We start from the raw sequence: 25,000 nt of genomic DNA, 5'->3' as shown, positions 1-25,000 counted from the left end.
AGCAGGTTCTGGGGCAAGCAGGTCAAACCTTTTAGTCTTAGTCGAGTCATTTCATTTCTTTGGCTTTGGTAAGCCCCTGTTTCTTTCGGGTAAGGTCCAGTAACAAAGAAAGTATCTTTTTTTGATTGTATTGGCCTTGTAATCTGGCTTTCAAAGTAACTTGCTGTAAAATGAAAAGAAAGGTTTGAAAACTCACTCGTTTACCCTATTTTGCTTTTTCTCATTCGAAAATAAATAGATTTGCCTCCTTTCATTTGACTTGCCGGATGAATTGATTGATCTTAAAGATAATTTCTAGTCCTCGGGAGTGCTAACCATGTTAACCATGTTCTTTTGAAATAGCAATAAAAGTGTTTACACTAGTATCCAAAAAGATATCTTTTAGTTAGAATTTCACTAGTATTAGAAAAAGGAAGGTCTTCTTGCCTCTATAGAGGGCGCTTTTCACCTCTTGTCGGCACGGCATATCCCCTGCTGTCAGATCGTTAGCTCCTTTGAAATCGAAGCATTAAGTACTCGAGGGATTAGTTAGTCTTTTTCCCACTTGATGGCAGGGCACTCCTAGGGGAAGGCCTTAGTGCTTAACTACACTGGTACCCTAGCTCGGGTAACTATTATTATTATTACAAATAATAGTTAATCGTCTTACTCTTTTATTTGTAAAGGAAATCAGATATGGTTTATGCTTAACTTCTAACTTGAAAAAGATCTTCACTTTAAATAGCGTTCCTAGGGAAGGATTATTTTCTTACTTTCCTGGAACTGGAACTGGATAGCCTGGAAATGGATGCGCTTACAACTATAATGAGAATGTAAAGAGACGTAACTGGATTTGCTTTGCCCCCTTAAAACTTGTCTGCTAGATAGAGATTCTTTTTATCCCTTATTCCCAACTCCCTTAGCTGAACATTCTATTCTGCTTATAATGAAGTTGAAAATCTTACCTTTCAGATCGGGAGAAGCTCAATTCGCGGATGAAGAAGAAGAATGGAATCTCTTTCTCTACTCTTTATAGTTTTTATAGTTTTCGAGCTCTATTTGTCCGTTTAGCCCTTTGACTCTTTGTCTGGAGAGAAAGCATATTAGAATAGTGCTATTGTTAAAAAGATTCATATAGAGAAGGTTTTCCTTTTTTTAGTGGGCCCATAGAAAATGTCACCTGGGACAGAATGTAAGTCGATGTAACATAACTTGAGGCGGAGAGAGAAAGAGACAACCATTGGATAGCCATAAAAGACTGCCTGGCTTGAAGGAAACTCTGAAAAAGACTTGGAGAAAGCATATACCGAGCTAGCTTCCTTTGCCCTTAACCTAGATGGATGAACTGGATTTGACGTCCTCTTTTTTGAGTGGGAATATCCAGAACTCTAACTAGATCTTCAACTCCAACCCAAAAACTACAAGGGAAAACTTGATTCTTTATTCTGAAATTGAGCTTGTTTAAGAACTCGAAATGCAAGGCATGACTGAGAGAAGAAAGTGAATTGGATTCGATCCTATGGACCCTTCTTTCGTATGGATACTCATATCAAGACTAGCTGGTCTTTCGTAGCAAGGGAAAAGGAACTCGCCAGAGAAGCAAGCGAAATCAATGCAGTCGTCAGTCAGAACCTTCACTTCAGGGGCCAGCTAGCGGTAACTCTCACTCTCATAAACCCACTAACAGCACTCCTAACTTCACTTCTTCCTAAAACGACGACGAGGAAGAGACATAGAGCGAAGGAATGGTATAAAAGAAAAGGTAGCCACGAGTCCAGCTGGAAAGAGGTTTCAAACTGTATTGCTTACCATCTAAGGGGCAGGTACTGCAACTGGTTCTAGGGGGACAAAAACTGAGTCTAGACAAGAAAGTATTTTTTCTTAAAAAAAGGGCGTCAGATTGCTAAAGCTTAACTGGCTAGAACATAACTTCCAGAAACGTCAACTTCCATTGGAACTCAGAGCGACGGGAAGGGTCAAGGAAAAGAAGGGAAAGGTAACGGAATTCACTCGACTAACGACTAAGAAGGTGAGGAAAAGAGGGGTAGTTCCTCTAACGATGCCTGAATGCTACTTTCGCCTAGTCGGTGAAGCTGCGTCCTCCCCTCTTCTCTTGGTGGCATTTCCCTTGGCTTCCATCACAGAAGATGTCAGCAATAGCAATCCTTCAGTCAATGGAATCAGTAGCTACACTGACCCCTGCACGAAAGTTGTTTTCTAATCGATAGAGCTCGTGGATTTGTTCATTCATAGCATAGAGGTAGATCCTTTCCCGAGCCCGATGATCGAATGTTATCCCTTTCCACTCCTGCTGCATTCCTGACTGCTTCCCTGTTGTGGCTGCGTGTCCTAATCGAAAAGAACTCATCTCATAGGGTCCGTTTCCTTGGCTGACACCGACACCGGCCGATAGAAACTAAGATATAATAGGGAGGGCTGGCCATTCGGTCCCTAATCTCTCTATGTTTGAGTGGCCTATAGGAGAGAGGTTCACCCGGTTATACCACTGTAGGGCCCAATCATCTTATTAAAAGAAAATAAGAAAGTTGACCTTAAGCTGACAAGACAATGATTGATTTCTTTCATAACCTCGACTTCTTTATTTTACTTCAACTTCAATCGGACCGGTCTTCAAAGAAAGATCAGATCTTCCAATCGCTTATGTCAGAGCTGGTTCCTCTGTCAGAGGGTTAGATCATTCACCTATTGGGACAGTAGCTTCACTCCTGGAAAAGAAGAAATGAAATGCTGCTTTGTTTACAAGAAAGAGATTCAAATCTCCAATGTGATACCTAATCCTAACCCAGTCGGCGTAGGCGAGTCACTCGATAAGGCTTTTATCCCAGTCCTGCTAGCCCAAGCTAGTAGTCAGATGAGTATGCCCGGTATGTCTTTCCAAAAGGACAGCTGTCTTCTTGAAGTCAAGGTGGGTCATGGATACACTCTCTACTCCGATCTCTCCTCAAGAGAGAGGATCAGTTATGCTTGATTGAAGGCTTGATGGCTGAAGGAAAGACTTCCTTTCTTGCCCAACATCTCCTCTCCGCTTTGGTTGAGCTGTTTCGCTTCATTGCCGTCAAAAGGACTTTAAAGGAAGAGTATGCCCTGCCTTTCCTTTCCCTTTTGGTACGCGAAGGCGTCTTTCTATTCCATTAAATGAAGGAATCTCTCTGACAAGGGCAACGGCTTGGAAAGAAAAATCCCAACTCTTTTCTTGTCCCAAAGAAATCCATTCCGGAAGCGGAAGGTCGGCTTGGCGTTGCGTAAATCAGATATCTTGTCCCAGGCGACTCTCTTCCCTTCTTCGTAGGGTACGCTCCGTTCCCAAGAAGATCAGGTGAGCCCGAAGACCGAATCAATGTGACTTACACTTTTCTTTGAATTGGATTTGTCGCGTTCTCATTGGATTACTACTATACTGGGCTTCCCCCCTTTCAGCATGGCTTCCTAGAAGAAAGGTGTGAGTTCTCGTTGCCGTTCGACCCCCCTTTGGCCACGTCTACCATTTCATTAAGTCAGTTCGGTAGCTAGGTCACAAGACCCAGCCGTCACATCAAGATCGTAAAATGACGTATATGAGAGAGTGGAACCAACGGCTTATGAGCTCACGGTTTGAGAGTGGCTGTAGCCTACCTAAGCTCAGCTTTATTCAGTTCAATACATTGCGCGCACGGTTCTCGTTATTGGACTTTGCTTTTGGGTTCGCTCCTCTCATGTGTTCGAGTGCCTACGCTCCTGCACCTATCGGTACAGTGGCTTGACGCTCCTCTGACTCTGGTCTAGCTGGGGAGAGAACTCCACTCATTGCCCGATCCTCTCTCTTATACGGTCTTCTTTATTTAACTGGGTGGGATATCTAAGACATGGGGCTACCGAGAGATATAAGATCTTGTCCCAGTTCTAAATAATCGAAGGGTTTATACTCTCGCTATTGGACCTGATAGTTGAGTGGCTAAGAGCATGAGGGAAAGATTCGACTTTAAAAGACCGGATGGTTGGCTTGGTTGATGGAAAAAGTGCCGTAAGTCGAGCTGCTATCGATCATGGAATAAAAGACAGGTTGGGACAAATCCTGATCTTTTAATTGCGTCAATAAAATAAGATAGATGGATGCCTGAATCGGACATATGAGATGAGCCCTAAACCCCTCGTTCTTTGCGTGAAGACCAGATGCGCTCTTAGCTGCCTTTCAAGATGCCAAATCGTTCTCAACTTTCATTGGTTTGGCGGGGCTCTTCATCTATCAATCGAAGGTTAGAGTTGGCTTCATTGCTTGGTTTTGGAAGACGGGAGAGATCTCAGATCAGGTTCAACCTCAAGTGAGTCATCATAGGGTCTTGCTTTGAGGAACGGACAGACCAGACAGTCGTGACTTTCTTTCTCGCCTCTTTCTCTTTATTGCCTGAGCCCGGGCTTCAAAGTCAGAGCCTTCCCTGCTTCACCCATTCATTGCCATCAACCGGCTGTTCGAGCTCATCAATCAAGACGGCGGGGAACTTAGATGATTCATCTTAGTATGCCGGGTATGTCGTTGCCCAAGGTCCTTTCTAAGAGATCAATCTAAGGGTAGAAAAAGAAGAGAATCAGACTTCGGTGAGTGCCGCTTGCTGTCAGGCCATCGGCTCCTATCACTTTGTTCGATTGAAACCCTTTTCCTCTTTTTCTAGCGGTTTCACTCCTTTATAGGTATAGGTCGGAACTCCGGAACTAAAGACTTTCTCAATCAGACAGGATAGATAGATTGAGTGCGCCTTGCCTTCTATACTATACGACTAAGGCCTTGTCACGAGCTGGACTCGAACCAGCACCTCTGGGTAAAGCACACACATACCGAGAGATGCTGTCTTACCAAGGGCAAAAGGAAAGGTGAAAGGTACGAAAGTAGGAAAGCAACAACCATATATTATATGGATTCCCTAGAGAGATTTCTAAAGTCTTCGTGCAAGAGACGATTCGTTGAATTCTCTTAGTCCCACTTCCCACAGGAATTGAAGAGTACGCAAGCACATTCATTGATGCAGCGAATGCAAGCTCCTGGTGGAAGCTTTTCCATGAGATTCCCCAGCTACTGCTATCGAATCCCCTCTTTTCGCTTTTCGCAAGTGAATCAGAGCTGGAAAGGTCTATCCGATGTGGGACTGATGACTTTCCTGGATTGGATTCCTTGCTTGCATTCCTTATTGGAATGGAAGTAGGAGGCTTCAATCAATTCTCCGGGCGAAGACTAGCTTTTGCTTTCCTTTTGGAGGAAGGATTGGAGGAATTAATCCAATGCGGGTCCAGGTAGGAATCAAGGAATTTCACCTTGATAAAGCCTCTTACCTGTTTCCGATCCGATTACCGATTTATAGGATTAACCAGAAGAGAAGGAAGTTAGGACCGGCTGAAAGAAGGACAGCGGGGAAAGTTCTCTAACTTGGGAAAAACCTTCGAATCCGTCTTTTTTGGACGGAAAGGGCGAGTAGAACGGGCGCGAAAACTAAACCTTCCTTCTTCGGCCTAAACTGAGATAGTTAAATACGAATGACTACTTGTGAAGTACCATGGAATTGGGGGGCATGGCACTAACACTCAACTCAAACAAACTATTCAAGACCAGATCAGCAAAGGAAACATACATGTTGAAAACGATGAGGCATCTACGAGCGAACGGTTAGGCAAGACTACGGCGCCTGGGTAAACATCCCCTTTACCAACCAAACAAGATGTCGAGAGTGTTTTGGAGAAGTACGGTATCCTAGCGAAGGACCTTTTTTTAAGGTATGTGCCAGAACTGCCTTCCATCCCTATGGAGGTGGCCTGAATTGGCGTCCTTTCCGGTCTTCATCTCCGGTGAAAGGTGATAAGGCCTTAGTGGGCCGGACTCCCTTCCATCGGATGATTTGGGAGCTGTTTGCGATCGCTTTATGGGATTGCGCGGTTCTCAAGGGGTTAAACCCCAAGGATCCGGATAGGGCGGCGAAAGGGGCTTGGCCATTTGAAGGTTGGTTCCTTTACTGGAGCTCTATCTTTATACTGACTCTGTTTAGGGAATTATTTCTGCCTAAGACCTTCTATCCTTGCGAGATCACAAGTGATGAGGATCGGTCTCTTCCTGTCCTCCCTGTGAAGGTTGCAGAGTTACCTTAGGATTCCTTTAATAATGAACGGCAAAGTCATTTTAAAAGCAATTGGTTCGTTCAGTTGGTGCAGCTAGCGCTATAGTTAGTAAGGCAAGAAGGTAAGGAGTTAGTTTACAGCGTCGAAGTCTGAAAGCAGAAGGCTAGGAAGACCGGAAAGCCGGGAATTGGCTACATACACCGGAAACCCGAGATCGAAAGAGTAAGGACTGAGGTGCGTAGCGAAACTTTTGAAGCCAAAGCCCTTATTAAAGGCAAAAAGGGCGGCAAGGGCAAAGGCCTCCTATTCCTCTAGACAGGACAGATGGGATTCTTGCTTCCATATGCCACCCGCTGAAACTCTTCTTTGAATGCCCAAAGAGAAAGCTTATAGGTGAAATTGATTGATGAAAAGATCGTCTTCTGCATTCGATGCTTCCTGTACTTCCCCTGCTTCCTTTAGCAGCGGAAATGCAGACATCTAGCACATAGAAGAGCGGATTCGGTTCCTATTCCTTATTAGATGAGATGAGATGTCAGTTCCTTTCGTGCAACCTGCTCTTGCATATGCAGTTGGTGTCCTTAGTCAATTTATGTACTCTATACGTATCCCTCATCTCGAAGCTGAAAAAAGAATTCTGCGGTATCTTAAGTCGTCTCCTGGAAAAGGTATTTGATATGCCTCTAATAGACATCTTCTTATTTCTGTCTATGAAGATGCAATGGGAATTGAGGTTGACAAGACCAAAGGAGCTAATGAACCACCTGCTGAAATTCTTGAGGAAGTTGAGAGGTTCCAGACTAGATCTTTACCAAACATTGAACAAACTGAGACCTGTGGGAACCGAGGCAAACCACCGAGAGTGACAAGGGCAGGATGAAGCTCTTCACCGAAAAAGGATCTGATCAGATTCCTCACAGAATATCAAGATGTCTTCGCCTGGTCAAATGAGGATATGCCCGGATTAGACACCAAGATTGTGGTGCACAAGTTGCCAGTCATGCCAGAATTCTCACCAGTAAAGAAAAAACTCCGAAGAAGTCGTCCAGAATGGAGTCTAAAAGTGAAAATCATCAAACAAAAAAAGGCCAAATTCATCGTCGTCAGCACTTATCCAATCTGGCTCTCTAATGTTGTACCGGTGCCCAAGAAAGATGGCCGGGTAAGGGTTGGACTACCGAGACCTAAATCGGGCCAGTCCCAAAGACGATTTCCCCTTGCCACACATCGACATTCTGGTCGACAATGTCGCGGGCCATGAAATGTTCTCCTTCATGGATGGATTCTCAGGATACAACAAAATTTTGCTTGATGAAGAAGATCGGGAAAAGACAGCGTTCACTACACCATGGGGTACCTTCTGCTATCGAGTCATGCCCTTTGGACTCAAGAATGCTGGGGCAACCTACCAAAGGGCCATGATCACGCTCTTCCATAACATGGTACACTTTGAGATGGAAGTTTATGTAGATGATATGATTGTCAAATCTCGAAATAACGAAGACCATCTGGTGAATCTTGCAAGAGTTTTTAACCGACTCAGGAAATACAAGCGTAGGCTTAACCGAGCTTATAATTAGGCTTTGGACTTACTTCAGGCAAGCTTCTGGGCTTCATAGTAAGCAGACGAGGAATTGAGATCGATCCAGCAAAGATCAAAGCAATTGTAGAGATGCCTCCTCCCCAGAATCTCAGGCAAGTCCAATCATTCTTTGGACGGCTCAACTACATCAGCAGATTCATCGCCCAGCTCACTCATACCTGCGAACCTCTCTTCAAGCTGCTACGCAAGAATACATCCATGGAATGGACTCCAGAATGTGATGAAGCCTTCCAAAAGATAAAAAAAGATCTTCTAAACCCATCGTACCGCCGGAACCAGGCCGGCCACTACTTCTTTATCTATCCATGAAGGAGACCTCCATGGGAGCTGGGGCAAGATGATAAGAGTGGCCGCAAAGAACAGGCCATATATTATCGTTCAAAGAAGTTTCATCCCTACGCGAGACCATATACTCCTTCCTGGAAAGAACATGTGCTGGTTTGGTATGGGTCACAACCAAGATGCGCCATTACATGCAGTACTAGAAAACTCTCCTGATTTCCAGAATGAATCCCAAAAAGTACATCTTCGAAAAGCCCGTGACGAGTGACAGATTGGCTAAATGGCAGATGATTCTGTTCGGTAAGAATATGACATATTTTATGTAACTCAGAAGGCGAGGTTTTAGTGATTGAATTAAAGCAGATAGGCTAGCTGATCAATCTCTGGATGAGTATTCACCAGTAAATACAAAGTTCCAGATGAGGGAATACTATTTGCCATGAAAGAAGATGACTGCAGATGGTATCCTGGCTTTTTTATTTACTTTTTTGGAGCCTCCAATGCTAAAGGAGCAGGAGTTGGCGCGGTACTGGTATCCGAAACAGGGGCACAATATCCCGTCGTTACCAAGCTAAGATTCGAATGTACAAACAAGATGGTTAAATATGAAGCTTGTATCCTAGGATTAAGGGCGGCCTTGAGCATAAAGATTGAAGACCTTTTAGTATTCGGGGATTCGGACTTGATCATACACCAGGTTAAAGGGGATTGGCAGACCCGAGACGAAAAACTTCTTCCTTATCACCGTCACCTGGTCCACTTGAGCCAGATGTTCGACAGTATTGAGTTTCATCACATCCCCATAACTCCTCCAGCTGAACATGGACATCAGTTTATCCTGGTAGTCATTTCTTATTTCACCTTTTGGATCGAGGCAGCATCCTACAGAACTGTTCCAGAAGCTAGAGTAGTGAAATTTTTCAATCCCAACATAATCTGTCGATATGGGGTTCCTCACGAAATCATCACAGATAATGCGCCGAACCTGGACAGTGCCATGATGGACAGAGTTTGCCAACAATTCAAGATCACTCATTGCCTGCCCCCAGGAGACCTAAGACGAACGGAGCAATAGAAGCAGCAAACAAGAATATCAAAAAGATTCTGGGAAAAAAATGGGAAAAGGCTATAAGTAGGCCGTTTGCTATTGCTGCTATAAGGGCTGCTCGCCTTTATACGGCTTGGCTTCGCTATCGCTCCTATGTATGTAGTGGTCGGCCTAATAAGTAGTCTTTTGACTATCGAAGAATGCTTATTATCTAGTTCTAGAAGCTTCGCCAGAAGCAAGCAAGCCGAGGTCGCTCTGCTTCGTAGACAAGGCTCGTTCCGTACTTGACTTACGAGCTCGTGTAGTACTCCCCCCTATCTCTAAAGGGGCTTATGCACTCCACTCGCTGTCTCCTAAACGAGCGTTAGAGCGAGCGAGTGAAGCCTTCAATTTAGTGGCTCCCCCCCTTTCCCTCATCCTATTCTTTCATGTCTACTTAAGCTTCCCCGGATTGGGGGATTAATTGATTGGATACCCGAGAACCATAATCTTTCCTAGGAACAGCTTCGACGACGATAGATAGGGGTCAGGTTTGTTTGGCATCTATGCCCCCTGCCCTCCAAACAGTATGGGAGCCTTTCAGCTCGTACTGCTCACACTCCTAGATCTTCACGGCACCTCTTCCACCATAGTTTGAGCTGGGAGCAGCTCCGAAAAGCGAGGCCTACTTCCAAATTCTTCAAGTCAACCCACGAAAAAAGTAAACTATGGTTGCCCACTGATCTGATCATAGGTGAAATCCAATCCCTTCGCTTCGCGCCAGGCTTGGAAACCGTAAGTCAGGCTCCCTTCGCCTCTCGGAAGCGAGAAAGCGAGCAGCAAGCTGAAAAAGCCCTTTCCCCTTTCTCTAATAGTTCTTGTTGGTAAGCTTCATAGCTCCAACCTATACAAGGGGCAAGCCAAAACCAGCTGAAGGAAGGGCGGCCCCACCCTGAAACAAAGGTGTACGTACATAAAATAAATAAAGAGACAGGTTATGGCCTTTACTTGATGGGGCTCCTTCCCATCTATCTTGACCGGGAAGAGGGGGGAGGCTCTTGCGGAAGCCCTGCCCGCCCTTCTCTATTTTGAGGGATCCCTCATATTGAGGATTCCAGGCTTCCCAGATTCGTAACAGACGGCTAGGAACAAGAAGAGGGTTAGTAGTCTCTGCCGTTGCAGGTCCTTCTCCTCCCGATGAGACGGCCCTCTTTTTTTTTTTGTTTTGTTTGTTCACCGCGGCACGAAATCATGAAGAAGCTGGAATAACTCAGAAAGAGAGTGGGGCCTAGCCGTTGAGAGCGTCTGTTGTTTTTGTAGAGGAACAGTACGATCTTGGACTGGCCCCCTTCGCATGACCTAGAAAGAAAAAGAAGTCCGTGCTACTATAAGGCCTCTAAACTCCTCCCTCAGGACACTGTTGCCTTGCCCATGGGGACGGGGTAGCCCCGACTTCCATAGGTCCTTGGTTCGACCTCCTAATGAGAATTGAGGTCCTTGCGCGGGCGTCTCATCCCTAAGACTTGCTTGCTCTGTATGGAGTGCCCCGTGGTTCCTCGAGTGCCAGCCGCAGAAAGGAATGCCATCAACTAGGGCGCTATTGGCCACTAACCACTCGCTTGCCGGCCGCTCGGGCTCCGCGTTTCAAGTTCGTTATCCTAACCGTCTCCTCTGCTCCACCGGGAGCCTGGCCCCTTCTTCTATCTTATCTACTGCCTTGCTCCTCGGCTCCCTACAGCTCCAGCCGCTGGCTGTAATAGCTTGCTCTTCTCGGGTGGCTCGCACCGGGGGTGGTGCGGCTGAGCCAGAGTGGGCTCAGCAGTCGGCCTATGTTTCCGGGCGCACGCGTAAAGGCATGATTAGTTCCACAAATCTCACTGCACTGACCATAGTAAACTCCTTCTCGTTGTACCGAAATAGAGATCTGATTTAAACGACCAGGTACAGCATCACATTTGACACCTAAGGAAGGTACAGCCCAACTATGAGGTACATCAGCAGATGTTACAAGAATACGTAGATGAGTTTTGGCTGGTACAACCACTCTATTGTCCACTTCTAATAAACGTGATTGCCCCAATTCTAGATCATCTTCTGGAATCGTATAACTGTCAAAAGTGAGTGACTGCTCATCGGAACTGTTATAGTCTGAATACTCATAAGTCCGATACCATTGATGTCCAATAGCTTTGATAGTAATGGCTGGATCTACTACTACCTCGTCCATTGAGTATAAAAGAGCAAATGATGGTATAGCAATGAACATCGGGATGATACTAGGAAATATGGTCCGAAGAATCTCGATAGTAGTTCCATGAACAATCCTTTGCGGGATTGGATTTTTTTTATAGTGGAAATGCCATAAAGCGCGAACCAAGATCCGTGATACGAAAACCAAAATCAGAATGAGGAAGAAAAAGATATCATGATGTAAGTCGATTATTCCTTGCATCATAGGTGTTGCTGCGTCTTGAGATCCTAATTGCCATGGTTCCGCTGCATCACAATAGCTCCTTCTGAGGAATACATCACAAGTGAGGAATACCCCACAAAGAGAAATTGGAATTGGTAACCAGAAAATGACACTTTTAAAAATTTGGACAAGGACAAAAGGTGGAAATTTTTGAAACATATTGATGGATTGAGAGAAAAAGGATTCCCGGAAAGAAAGAGATTCCTTCCTGTAGGACTAGTTATGAAATAGAAAGAATTTGGGTTGGTTGTTGACCAACGAAAAGAATGGGAGAAAGATGCATAAAGAAGTGAAGCTCGACAACAACACGAGAAAGGCCAGTCACGGAACACATACTATATTTCGCATGTCTTGCAAGAGACGATTCGATTCACAATTCAACAAAGGGTCTACCACTTTCTTTCTCTATCTTTAGATACGCAATTTCCCCTATTTAATGAGGAATGGGGAACTAAGGAAGTGTAGCGCCATCAGTGAGCTCGAACACCACTCTACGCAATTTCATTTGCGAAGAAAATAAATGAATGGGATTATCGAATATATATCAACCATTCCTTCTATCTTATCTTGATTTGATTGCACTTTTTTCGCACTTAGGAGAGCTATTATATTAAGAGCTTTCGTGGAAAGCGCTCTCGGACGGCATTATCTATAAAAGGATTCCATGAGGTGAAAGTTCGAGGGCCGGTTCACTCGAATCGAATCCAGGCAGACGTATACCTTAGTTGCTGCGACGGTAATGTCAGTTGCACTTTCATCATGGCGAGAGTGGAAATTCGCTCCGTTTTTGGTCTCACGTGTGCTTTCATGTCTGTCGTCGGGCCGATATTTAGGTTGTGGCCAGCCACCTTTGTAGCTCCTGTATAGTTGTGATCCCCGCATCCCTCTTCGACCTCATTGAATAGCGTGTACCATTTGTTCGTGGAGCCTTAGTGGGAAAAGAGGATAGGCGGGACAGACTCTGACTCGTACAGCCCACTGGTCCAGGGCATGGAGCATACTATTTTACAAGCAGCGGAAAGAAGTTAGCCGGCTAGCGCACTTCGGCCACTCAAGGTAGCCCCCTATCGAACGCATCTCTCAGATAGACTTGTTTTTCCCTGTAGGCCGACAGCTCCCATCCCATCAGTCACCTTTCGAAGCTCTTTCCCAGTCAGCCCTCAGGTCAATGGGCGATATAGAGTGAGGCGCCTATAGGGAGAGTTCCCATTATGTAATATAAAAGTTTTGCGAACCAATCATTCACTGACTTCAGACCAAGCCAATCATCATTTGGCATCAGACAACTACCGTTAAGTCTGTCATCCGCCATAAACAAAAAGAGGGGGTACAAAGCTACCCTATTACGATCTCCTTCACGCTAAGGGGATTGGCGGATGCTACAATACAAAGAAATCGGTCGAACTCAAGCATTTGGTTTGACAAAAGCAATGGCTCTTTCCTACTTGCTTGAGGGACAGCCGATTCATATTACTTACTTGTATTCTGGTTGGATTGGGCGCTTGGTGGTAAGAGCCCCTACTTGAAAAACCAACAGCTTGCTGCTCACCATCATACGCGTGCGCTATAAAAGAAGCCGCACAACGCCCTTCCTCTTTCTAATCCTTTTGGATGATAAGGCATGCCTATCCATGTTTTATCCAGCCTTTGCTCCACTATCAACCACCGGAATGGTTATTTTGCCTGCCCCGCTTTCCTCTCCCGCGGCAAGAGCTCGTTCGCCAAGTCCGAACTCCCACTTTCTCGTCGATGACGGCTCTCTTCGATGCTAGCAACCGCCTTTGACCCTTTTCCGCTTCTTTCCATTTCCAACCATTCTACCTGAACGAGAGACTTTACCTTTACTTAGAGAGGGGCAGCGGTACCACGCTCTTCTGTGCTCGTAGGTTGACTCCCCATCCCGACTAAGGTCTCACAAACGTGCACTTCCCTTATGTTATGCATCCAGCCGCTTCACTAATGTGAATAGGTTATACAGAAGGGTGGGTTGGTTATCTACTCTTATGCGCCTTCCTTCTTCGAACCTTTTGGTATGTATTGCCCCCTAACTATAGATCAGATCCACCGGACGATAAACTCAATTCCGCACTGCTGCTGAGTCGTCGGACTTATCCACCAAGGGATTCGTGGAATTTCTGTGGATTGCGTTGGGGGAAATCTACCAAAGCTAGGCAGATAGATAGACTCCTTTCCCGCTGCTAAGGGAGAGCAAGAAACAAAATCAAATGATTGTTTTTTAATCAGCGCCCCCTTTTGGGTATGCAGGTACTATTAGTCCTCTCACTACCAACCAGCAGACATCATCTGGCTGGGTCTTGCCGGTATCAACAACGAGAAAAAAAACAACCAAATGGAAACAGCAACTAACTATGGCTCTTGGCCCAGACAACGTCCTAGGCGTAGGGGGGATCGGAGCAAGAGGGAAGTCCTAGACGACGTTTTTCTTCCTGGGCTGCAGTAAGTAGATCGAGAGGTCGTTCCGCCCCTTGTCCCCGAAGATGGGTAATCTGTTCTCAAAAAATGTTGCTCCAATCTGACCTAGCTGGCGAGCGATCCCAGTTCGCGGCAGAGAACAAGACAGCAAGCGAGCGTACCTTTGTTCGCTTCTTCTCCACCAAGCACGGAAGTTTAAGGATAACTGTAGGTCGGTGGCTACCTAAGGAAACTCCGATTCGATCTTCCCCCCGGCTGGGAGGCATCTACCTGATCCCGATCACAAGGAGAGGTTCACCATGATGGGGGGTACTTTTTTTTTCCCTTCCGGAAAGAATGAAATGCATAGGGGACCATCCTTTTGTTGCGGCATGCTCTTCAGATTTACGGATTCGCAGGGGGCCTCAGGCCCTACTTAGTTGACTGACAATGACAAAGGCTTGCGAAAGTAGGGCCTTTTCTTTTCCTTTTTGAATAACCCATTCTCATTATCTTTCATAAGTCAAGTAGGCGAACCTATAGGTCCTTAGTAGCGTTGACAAAGAAGAACAGCCGGTTAAAAGACAGCGAATCTTATATATATATTCAAAAGATATCTATATCTATCTAGATAGATATTCTAAATAGTTAGTTAGGCCAGCTTGACAGGCTACCCTTCCTCATCTGAGGTGCTCAGAGAAAGATCTCTTTTTTAGAACTTCCAAAACTTCATCCCGGCCCGGAAAAGTGACCGACCAGGGCCCTTTTGATAAATGAAAGAAAGGGTTGTTGAGCCCTAGCCCTGTAAGCCCACACCTGTGTAGAGTAGATCGTTCAACACCTCCGGCACAAACCCATTTTTTACCTATTGGTCCTAGTATCATAGGCGACCGAACGGCCGCCCCCTAATTACTAGACCGACCTGCTGTAATAATTCCATAAACACCTAGCGAAGATATGGCAAACAAATAAAGTAGCCCTATGTTCAGATCTGACAATACCATACCATAATCAAAAGGTACAACGGCCCAAGCGACCAGACTTAACATAAATGTAGCCACTGGAGCCATTCTAAAAAGGGAGAAATTAGCACTACTTGGTGAAATAGGTTCTTTTAGAATCAATTTCGAACCATCTGCTAGAGGTTGTAACAATCCGAACGATCCCACTACATCAGGACCCTTTCGACGTTGCACAAAAGCCATTACTTTACGTTCAGCTAGCACTAAAAAGGCTACTCCTAGTAGAAGTGGTAGAATTATTCCAAGTATTTCAGCTGGAACAGCTATGTACGTTTTCGATTTTCTATTCACTCATGATCTGGCCTGGTCGACCCAATCATGATATTGAAGGATGGGACCTTTTCTCGAAAAATAGAAAGAAAAAGGAAGAAACGAAACATAGAACATAGAATGACAATTAGTTCTCGTTCTCATCCTCGATACACTCCGATATGATAGTCCTAATTGCATTTCTCACGCTCATATTGCCCCGCCCGTCCTCCTTGATAGCTGGAAAAACTCATACCATATTAGTGACCAAAACAAAAGAGCTTATTTATTTATATTTTTTATAAAAGGTAGCCAGTAGTTTCGGATCTGAACGTATTCGCGTAATCCAGTCTTGAATCTCATCCTTTGTATCTTCGGAGATACCCATATCATAGCTCATAATTAGATAGGCGGACTCATCATACAAGTCAGTGGCTGAGGAAATTCTCCACCTTGGACGGCCTCTCTCACAATAATGTTGTAATTGAGAGGCTACGAGCCTATGAAGAGACCTGAGAAGATCTCCCCGCTCGCCCTGTTCTTGAAGGAGGGGGAAAGGTGTATGCTGTGGCGCCGGTTGCTCAATTGGATTGGCATTTTGCCCTGGGATAGCAGACGACGGGCCAGCCCTGTTTTGATTTGAAGAGCCAGTTGGCTGATTCACGCTTGCTTCGGAGCTTTCCCCAGAGCTGCTCCCTAGGATAGATGTCCAGCCGGAGTTGCCCCCAGAAGTACCCTCACCGCCAGGGGGAACATTGTGATTAGCCGAAGAAGCTTCCCCGGAGCCGGCGCAGTGAGTTACTTCATGGGAATTGCGTATTAGGATCAGCACCAGAAAGATACGAGTAAATATGGTCCCGAGAATCTCGATAGTAGTTCTTCTATCGCCAAACCCTGTTTGCGGAAAATAGTAGAACCTCCACTTACATAAAGTCAGAAAGAAAGGCAGGAAGAAACGTAGAACCAGAGAAAAAGAGATACATGTTATATCGCCCGGCAAGTGTATAATTCCTTGCATCATAGGTGTTACTGCGTCTTGAAATCCTAATTGCCATGGTTCCGGAAAAAAAGATATTTCAACAGGATAAATTGTGATAAATAACCATTCTAGAATAATCATTTTTTTGTTTCATTTATTTGATTTTAACCATCTTCCTTCCTGGAGGAGTGAAGAAGTAAAGAAGACTTTGGTTGGTTGTTGACCAACGGAAAGAAAGCATGGTAGTAAGAAGGGATCAATCTCATCTCATAGTGCTAGGATGAAGAAAGGAAGGAAGAGCTCATCTTTCTACGCGGAGATCTTTCTTCTCTTATGATATTGTTGTTTTGTTGTAAACCTGAATTGAAAATCTATTTAGAATTAATAGGCTATATATGACTTCCATTTCGATCTTCCACCTTAACCCTAGTACACGGAACACCAAACGGAGACCTGCTTTTGAAAGCACTGTGGGCGAAGGGTTCTCAACCAATCTCGCACTTGACACGCAAAGCAAGAAAGAGCAGTCTATCTTCACAGAGAAAGAGAAGGATCTTCGGCAAGGGGTTCCCGCCTTCGCGAGACCTTTTCGATCTGCTCTAGGCTAAGCTCAATGGGGCCTTGCTTTGTTGATGCCAATCTCTTAGTCTGATTCAGATAAACTGTGAACCAAGACATGATGAAAAAGAACGAACTCAAAGCGAATTCTTTAATATGAGATCTTCTACCCGCTTGCTTCGCATAGGCTCCACAAGCTTCGGTGCGGTACACGGAACACAAAGAAAATCTTGACGAATAAGCAAGGAAAAGAAAAGATTCGACTTCGGATTCTGAAAAGAATGACTAGCGGCCCTTCTTCCTAATTCTATTCAATAGGAGCGGAGTCATGAACAAGAAAAGCCACTTCCTTATTTAATTTACGCTATTTATTGACGACTTTCTTCTCCTCGTTGGAAGTAGGAACGGCCTTTATCTAATCGACTATTGAACCATCTCGCCTGAAAGTCACTCGCTCTCCTCTTAAGTCATGCCTTTCCTCCAACGGCTAACTCGACGGGACTTGCTTTCCTAAATAAATTTATTTTTATATAAATTCCGTGGAAGCTCTCGTACTGTATCGATCGGTCATTCGTGAACTCTCGCATCGCATCTTTCTCTTTTGGTTTTTGAGCTTAGCTCATCCCGATTTCGTTTTTTTTCAATCGCGAGTTTATGGGGTCTTCAGTTTTAGGGTCACGATAGGTCCCTTCCAGTGCAAAAGATAGGCCAGGTGTAAAAGCACTTTGTGGAGTTGAGTTGGTACCTGAGAACTCCGCCGACACCGTCATCGATGCCGCCAGCAAGCTTCATGCTAAATGAGGAGCGGGTTCAGGTTCAGGTCCTCGAAAGAGAGCACGTAGGGGGGCGAATGAGGATTGGGGAACTGTTCGTGTAAAGCAACGAGCAGTCAGTGTTGAGCAAAGAACCGTCCGGGTTAAGTAAATAGTTCGTTCTCGAAGTAAGGCGACTAGCTCGTTTTCGAACTGGCTGTGTTAAGCATATGATTAAAGCCGTTCCAGTCCTCCATTCGTTGGGTGCTTCGTGGCCCTATCAGCTGGCTTGCCACTCAACTGATCCGCTTTCCGTTGTTAACAGGAAACGACTCCTATTCTCGAACGAACGACCTCCTTTCCTTCTGCCTAGGTCTGCTTCAACGAGCCTCGCTACTTCAAGGAATGGAAAGAGCCTTCCTGTCAAAGGCGGCCGGCCGAAGGAACCGCCTCGAAGAAGTTCTATACACTTGCTTCTCTTTTTATATGAAATGAATTTTTGATAATCGAAGAACATGTAATTTGATAACTTCTATTGTTGCTTTTTTAGCATAGCAGCAAGGTTTCTTATATAAAGATATAACCTAAATGCAGCCGTTATCTTTTATACGCGAGACCAAAAAATTTTCCCTCGTAAGGCCGACAACAAAGCATCGGAACAAGAGCTTCCGGGCACACACCTGGAACAGGCCTAGGAAAGAGATTGATGAGCTGAGAGGGATAAACCAAGATCCCTTCTCTGATTCTCGTAGGGGCAGGGGTAGATCAGGTGGTCGATTGTCGAGAGGAGGTAGAGGCCGTCGTCCTTCCTATCTGTTGTCTGCTCGGGAAGTAACTGAGGATGAAGGATCTCGCCCCCCTGCTTCATCAAGGAAGGCTTCCATGGTTGCTGCTCCATCTGCTGTAAAATGGGCGCGTGTTCAACACTTCCTTGGGTAAGTAAACCCAACCCTGCTAATGTGCTGGTTAACTCTGGTCCATCAGATCCTAAATCTACGCCTGCGATTAATGTAGAGCAGCCCACTAAACCACAATCTAATACGGGTAATTTTATTGGGCTAACCTCTTGAAAGATGGCGCTAAGGCAACAAAATTGTAACTGCAGTATTTGGAACCAGAAATTCTAGATGGGAAAACTATTGTGCGAATGCCATCAGAGGTTATTGAACAAGCGGACCCTAGATGGGAGGAATGCCGAGTTGGCAACCTTGATTTTGCCTAATATAAGTTTCACACAAGGAACCTCTTGCTCTTAAGGATAAACTACGATATTTGATGGACTGGCAGTTCAGCCATGTAATTTATCCCTCAAGCTGAACGAACTTGACCTGCTCCTTTAGTTTAGGGCTATAGAGTTTACTTGCTTCTCACTAACGGCAGAATCGTAAGCTTGATCACTCGACTCTAAACAAAAATAAAAAAACTCGGCTATAGGATGACAATCCTTCACTCCGGAAAGGTAGGTTCCATACCGACAAGACCTCCTATCCTAGAATAAGCTCATTTCACACCAAAAACAGCGGAACTTAATCACCAAGATAGAGTTGGGTAAAGCCCTAATGTAACTGAACGAAGTGGAAAACCCGCAATACGAGAGCAAAAACCTTCTGTGTGTAAGAGGAAGAGCAAGATCGAGTTAGGTAGGATGTAGATCGAACGCAATAAGCTACAGGAGTGATTATTTCGCTTTGGAAGGAAAAGAGCATCTCAAATAAAATAAGGTCCTCACTCAGCTCTCAGGCTGTCTGGGAATAGCTCCACCAGACAAAGAATAGGAGAAAGGAGTGTAGGATTGGTAAGCTTTGCCGGAAAGAAGCTACTCGACTAATTCAGGAGGCTACTACCGGCGAAGCTCGTTTGCTTCGGAGCGTGCTATTGCGTGAAGCGGAAAGGGGGCCTAGTCACAGCGCAAAGGGACAGCGGAATCCAAGACTATGGGGGATGGGCAATTGACTCTTTCAAGTCAGAGATGCGGAGTTTCCGGGTAGTCTCCGATATGGCTAATTAGCCCCTTAAGTCAGAGATGCGGAGTTTCCGGTGTCAGTCTTGCTTCTGCTGGGCTAGCTCTTCCCCGGGAGCTGACCCGAGAACTCTAACTTAAACAGCCTTAGTGAGTCTTCCATTGGCTAAGAAGCTCTTTTCGGCAACTACATCGTACCCTACCCCTACCCTAGATTATCCTATTCTTTCTCCTTGCTTTTCGATAGCGTAGTTTCGTACCCAAGGTAGTGCTAACTATCTCTCCTGCGCTAGTGAATCCTAACCTCTTATGCTTCTTCCGCTTAAATGATTTAGGAGTGAATACCCGGCGAAAGGCGATCCGCCAGCGAGGAATTACCCATAGACGGCCTTGGGCTTCTGTTCATGTGCATCCTCTTGCCTCTGGGTGGGATGATGCGCATTGAACTTGACTCCACCCATAGAGGTGCATAGCCCGGCGAAATAAGGTTTTACCTAAGGACGGTTGCTACTCGAATGCCTAACCTACTCGCTAACTCGAGTCCCAAAACAAAGGCAATAATCATTGTTCACCGACGGAAGCGAAGCAAGACGACTAGCTAGCCAACAGAGGCGTTAAGCCGCCAGAGGCCGTACGCTGACAAGCCCAATCCAACGGAAGGGAGCCTCTAACTTGCCTGACCAAAGGATAAGAATAGTTTTAGAAAAGGAAGGACTACGATCATCATCTTATGGAACGGGATTAGCTTTAGCGGAAATTTAGGCATGCCCTGCGATCAGCCTCAAGGCTAGGTTCAGGTCCGGCTACTACCGCATGGCCATGAGAGATCCGATTATGGATTTAGGATACCCTAGTGAACGAGGGGCGGATGCGCTTCTCTCTTATGGATAAAGAAAGGCAGGGATCACCACAACCTGGAGCTGTATAAGGGGGTTCTAGTTGTTTAACGCCCCGTCTAAGGCTCGACCGAGCTGTACAAAACAACGAACGCTATGAATGCATGGAGAAAGGCAAGACCCAACCCCAATCGGAAAACTTGATCTACTCGTTACTATAAGATATATTGAACCGGAAGAGGAAAGAGCGAGCCAAAGATCATAGCCAACTATGTATGAGCGAGTTGGAGAGCCTTGAATAAGGCAATTCGTATTGATTTATAATGGAATTGGTTTTTGTTCATTCTTCTATATTTGTAAAATGATGAAAATGGTTTCTCACTCGGAAGACAGCAATCAAAATGGGAAGAGTTTTCTCTCTTATGTGCAATTTCATTAAAACCTGTTCTCGATTGATCGAGTCTTTTTTCAATCCATTTATTTCACACTTACCGGTATTTTTTATTAAACCCTGTTTTTTATTGTGAAGGTAAGAGGGTGCTGTTATGGTAAGGCTTGAGAAGGTCAGGGACGGAGGAGTAGAAGGGGCTAAGAAGAGGAGATTAGTAACCAAGGACCTTAGACGATAGCTAGGAGATAGGGTTGGAGGTTCAGGTTGCGTCCCCTTGGTCCAGTGATTAACAAACAGCTTGGCTTGTTTACGCTTTTCAGACCGTGCTGGGCTGGGATCGTTTCATTCATTCAATATGGGCTATAGACCAGAAAGGATAGTGATGACGAGGCGGAGTGAAAGCCCAAGGCAAGTGCCAATTCATAAACACCGTAAGACAGACGAGATCACTATTACTCACATAATAGGAAAGGAAGATCTAACCAAGCGAATAAACGAAGGTTAGAAAACAACTTGAAGCTAAGACAAGGTGGTACGGGGCGGTGGTTCGAGTCCAAGTCGTGACAAAACAAAGGAAGAAGTAATAGTATAAAACTCTAGCCTAGCCCAGTGAATCAAGAGTAAACCACCACTAGCAATTGAATCAGTAAGCGCTTTGAACAGAATAAAGGCTGCTACTGTTATTGAATCAGCTGCACATGAATTTCACTCCATCAATAAGCCATGTAGGCAACTTAACCTAATTCCTTTGGAAAGGCTTTCATCGGCCTTTGGTACCTAGATATTTTCAATCCCCAATTCCCCTCGTACCAAGGAAGAGTTTTCTATCGACTATTCCTAGTGTCAGACTCGACAAATAAAGATAAGTACACGAAAAGGGATGAAAGACAGGACAAATGCCACAGAAAGAGTTGGAGCTGCTTGAGAATTTGCTTCAAAAGGCTCCGCGTCTACCACTCCTGAAGGCCAATGAAAGTTTTTTCTATCAAATGGGGTGATAGCAGAGAGATCAGAAGCGACGGTAGTGCTAATGCTAGCAGTAGCAATAAAATAAATAGCCAATAGCAGGAGAAGGGGAATGGATAAGACTAATTGACTGCCTTTTTTCGCTGGGAAGGAAAAATTCCTTAAAAAAAAAGGGCATTGGCGACCTACTACTAAATACTTTATTTGTGAATGGATTCACTCTGAACGGGTAGCATTCCGACTATCCTTAACACATTGAATTCTAGGGAGGAATTCTTTTTTTTCCGAACTGGAATTCCCTGAAGCTCCCTTGTCTGCCTTAAGCTGATGTTATGAACTCCATTGAGATGGAGGGAAGATAGATTCAGGCAAACTAGAAAGGACAAGAAAGACTAAGCATACTGACGAATAAGCAGATAAGAGTTGTTTAGCAGCCATATCAGAATCCAATAGCACTTCGTCTTCATGCACTTCATCTACTCGGACCAAGGCCTCTAGGCTCCCGACCCCTAGCAGTCTTGAAAAGCATTACCCGCAGCGAACAACTACAAGACAGCATAGGATCTCTTAGAGGCTTCGGCACGAACATAGACTTATAAACAGGCATAGGCTGATCTATCAGTTCCGCATAAAGATTCCGGACCGAGCAGCAGGATACTTTTTTCAGAAATGGATGGCTATACCCAGGAGCCGCTCGGGGCTCGATCTTCCTTGGCTTCGTTGCTCTTTTACACAACCATCTTCAGTCTTGACTTAGCCCTTTCAAGAGAACTCCCTTTGAGGCTAAGATCTATCACTAAGGCGGAAAGAGACCGACATCCAAGCGGAGCCATGCCGCTCAAGTCCCCGATTTCTTCTTTCCGAAGAGCAGACCTTGAAATGGGCGTTGTCGGGCGGTTTCTGTGCTCTAGGCATTTTCATGAGCCGATTCAAACCCAGTTCTCTCCCACAAGCGGATACGACTGACTTTAGCAATGACGAGACCCTTACATCTACGTCTCAGCTATGGAAGTTCCACTCGGCATAGCCAGGATGGAGCTATTCTGTCTGTGTCTGTGGAATTTTTATGCCCGCCCTGGATAAGTACTTCAAGCTAAGCCACTTCCCTCCCGCGGGTCTCCCCATCGCATCGGTCAAAATGCCGAGAGGAGGAGGACTCAGGATGCGAGAACCTGACGGAATGGACCCAAGATAGTGGTCCTCTTTTCTTTTCTTCGTGGCCAGAAGGTCGCCTCCTTCACTTCGTTCTTTACCCAATTCCATTCTGCAGCCAGATCAGCCTTAGATAAAGAGAAAGAGAAGAGGAATATTGAAGACTTTCCCCTATCAATCATAGAAGCCAGCTAGATAGGAAGAGTAAGAAGAGGAAGGAGAATATTATAGAACTAAAAAAGAAAGTCAGTGCGCACGGTACTTGACTCGGCACTCTTTCCTGAAGTCAATAATCAGAGTCAGCAGAAAAGTCACTAAAAGAATAGTCCATGGGAAATGGCACTGATTTCTATTCCTTTTCTTGAAGTGGTGGGGGCACTGAGTTTGAGTTCCTGCCGTTCCATCAGATGTTGCCGGGAAATCCTGCTATAGCTTCATCTTTTTTCAATAGATGATCAACCCGCTTTCGCGGAGGCTGAGTCAGTATCTGATCAAACTTTCTTTGGCCTCATCAGATGCTGTTTCCTAACCATCTGAAATCGAAGATAGGAAAGAGAGCTTGAACTGGACGCGAATCCAACTTCTGTAGCTTAATCAGTAAGTACCTGAGGACACCACTTTTGCTACCGAAGGGTATGGGCCCGAGTCGGGTGCGAGTCTTGCTGAACCGATTGGTACCACAGACGCAGGAGACAAAAGAGAGTAACCTATTGGCAAAGAAGCCCCCTAACAATAAAAAAAAGGAGAACCCATTTTTTTGTTTTCAAGGAAGATAAAAAAAGTGAGTGAAACCCGCAACGAAAAGGTTGACGGGAAAAGGAAAACCGAAGCGGTGACAATATCATCCTACCTTTCACCGAGCTTCCCTTCCTATTTCCTATTATCTAGGATATAGGATATCCAGGATCCCCCAATGATTTAGTTAGTTCTATCTAGGGAAAGCCCTTCAGTTCAGGTTAAGAAACTGATTCATCTAAACATTATGATAGGTATAGGGAAGCCCAATCTTCTAATTCTGGTTTGATTTTGGCAGGTCGAGCTCTAAAAGGGAAGACCAATGCCGTTCTACTCTGGATAGAGAAGAGCCAGCCTAAAAGAAAGTAAAAGACTGGCAACACAACCAACATACACGCTGACTTTTTGTTTTTGATAAGCTTAAGTCTTTCATACTTCCCGCCCATTTTCCACGAAAGGAAAAATTTCTGCGATTCTTGCTTAGTCAACTCAGTCTCATCCTGTCATTCGCGGTTCTTGCTTCACTTCATCTTGACGTGAGAATCAGACGCTTCAAAAAGAAAACTTGTATAAAATGGTTCTTTAGTCCGTCCGACACTTAACTTAATGTTTCGAAAAGACGAAGAAGAGCTTTATTTCCTGAATAGTCTGACCCGTCCCCCCATTTATTTATTTAAAAGAACCGGGGAGGACGCTGATCTTTTAGATGCTCTGACTTTGGATATTCTGAGCTCCAACTTAAGAGCTTCCAGGCCTCTTTTTTCTTTTGTGAGCGGCTGACCACCTGTTGTAGATTTCAATCTTCCTTACCATGGGGTGAGGACCTAGACCTCACTCTAAGAAGGAGAGCCCCTCAGCCAAGAAGAGCAGGCCGGGAAAAGTAGACCTATCAGAGTTTTCCGGACGGATCCGTTTTTATACCTATTGTTATTGATACCGCTCTTTCTAAATCGGATGTGAGCCTCTGTTCTACAGTAAAAAATCGTAACTGGTTTTTCTTCATTGAGGTCTTGACCTTAGGTCTTTCCCAATAACCAACTCTGGAGGGATCAGCCTATAGTTCTCTTCTTCTTGCGCATAGGGGTCTAGAAGATTCAGCCTCCATCGAAGGAAGGACGGAGGCAACTCCTCTTTCATCCTTTTTTGCTCTCCCCCGTTTCCGGTTCTAAAGAAGTTGAGAGAAGAGTCCACCTATAGTTATAGTAGTTATAAGCCCAGCTTCAATCGTCAGCAGGTGAGTCAGCAAAGTTCTCTAGGAAGTCAGCCCATTGCTTTGACTTTTAGCTGCCACTGCTTCATCGGATGTTGCCCTTGAATTGCTTTCTGTAGCCGCATCGGAGGATGTAATAGAAAAGTCTGCCACCGCTCCCTCGGAGGATGGCTCTCCTCCCCCTTTTGGACCTATAGATTGGTACCACACGAGACCGGACCCGTAGCCTGAGGTACCCATATGCAACGAAGACTTTGAATCGGATACTTATTATATGATCTTTCTTCCACTGCCAATACTACGAAAAAGAGTATA

General features: G+C 45.1%; 2 protein-coding genes across 2 annotated transcripts in view; both read right to left on the bottom strand.

Annotated features, from left to right (window-relative positions):
* Positions 1-9,082: 9,082 nt before the first annotated feature.
* LOC130137160 (cytochrome c oxidase subunit 2) lies at positions 9,083-14,771 on the bottom strand. The gene has a single exon (XM_056307923.1). The coding sequence runs from the start codon at positions 11,620-11,622 to the stop codon at positions 10,723-10,725; it is 900 nt and encodes a 299-aa protein (XP_056163898.1). The 5' UTR covers positions 11,623-14,771; the 3' UTR covers positions 9,083-10,722.
* Positions 14,772-15,812: 1,041 nt separating this feature from the next.
* The window catches only part of LOC115662123 (ATP synthase subunit alpha, mitochondrial), a 12,480-nt gene continuing 3,292 nt past the window's right edge, over positions 15,813-25,000 (bottom strand). The window contains exon 1 of the mRNA XM_056307922.1: positions 15,813-25,000. This exon is cut by the window's right edge and continues 3,292 nt beyond it. The gene's annotated coding sequence lies outside the window, so the exon portion shown is untranslated.

This window comes from Syzygium oleosum, unplaced genomic scaffold (assembly GCF_021117445.2).
Source record: "Syzygium oleosum isolate NSW1041296 unplaced genomic scaffold, Sole_v2.1 Sole_v2.63, whole genome shotgun sequence".
NCBI lineage: Eukaryota > Viridiplantae > Streptophyta > Magnoliopsida > Myrtales > Myrtaceae > Syzygium > Syzygium oleosum.
The sequence above is the reverse complement of the archived record's forward strand: the minus strand, read 5'-3'. Positions and strand labels throughout refer to the sequence as shown.

Excerpts from the sequence above, each read along its gene's own strand:
- LOC130137160 (XM_056307923.1), bottom strand. The coding sequence starts at position 11,622 with ATGTTTCAAAAATTTCCACCTTTTGTCCTTGTCCAAATTTTTAAAAGT.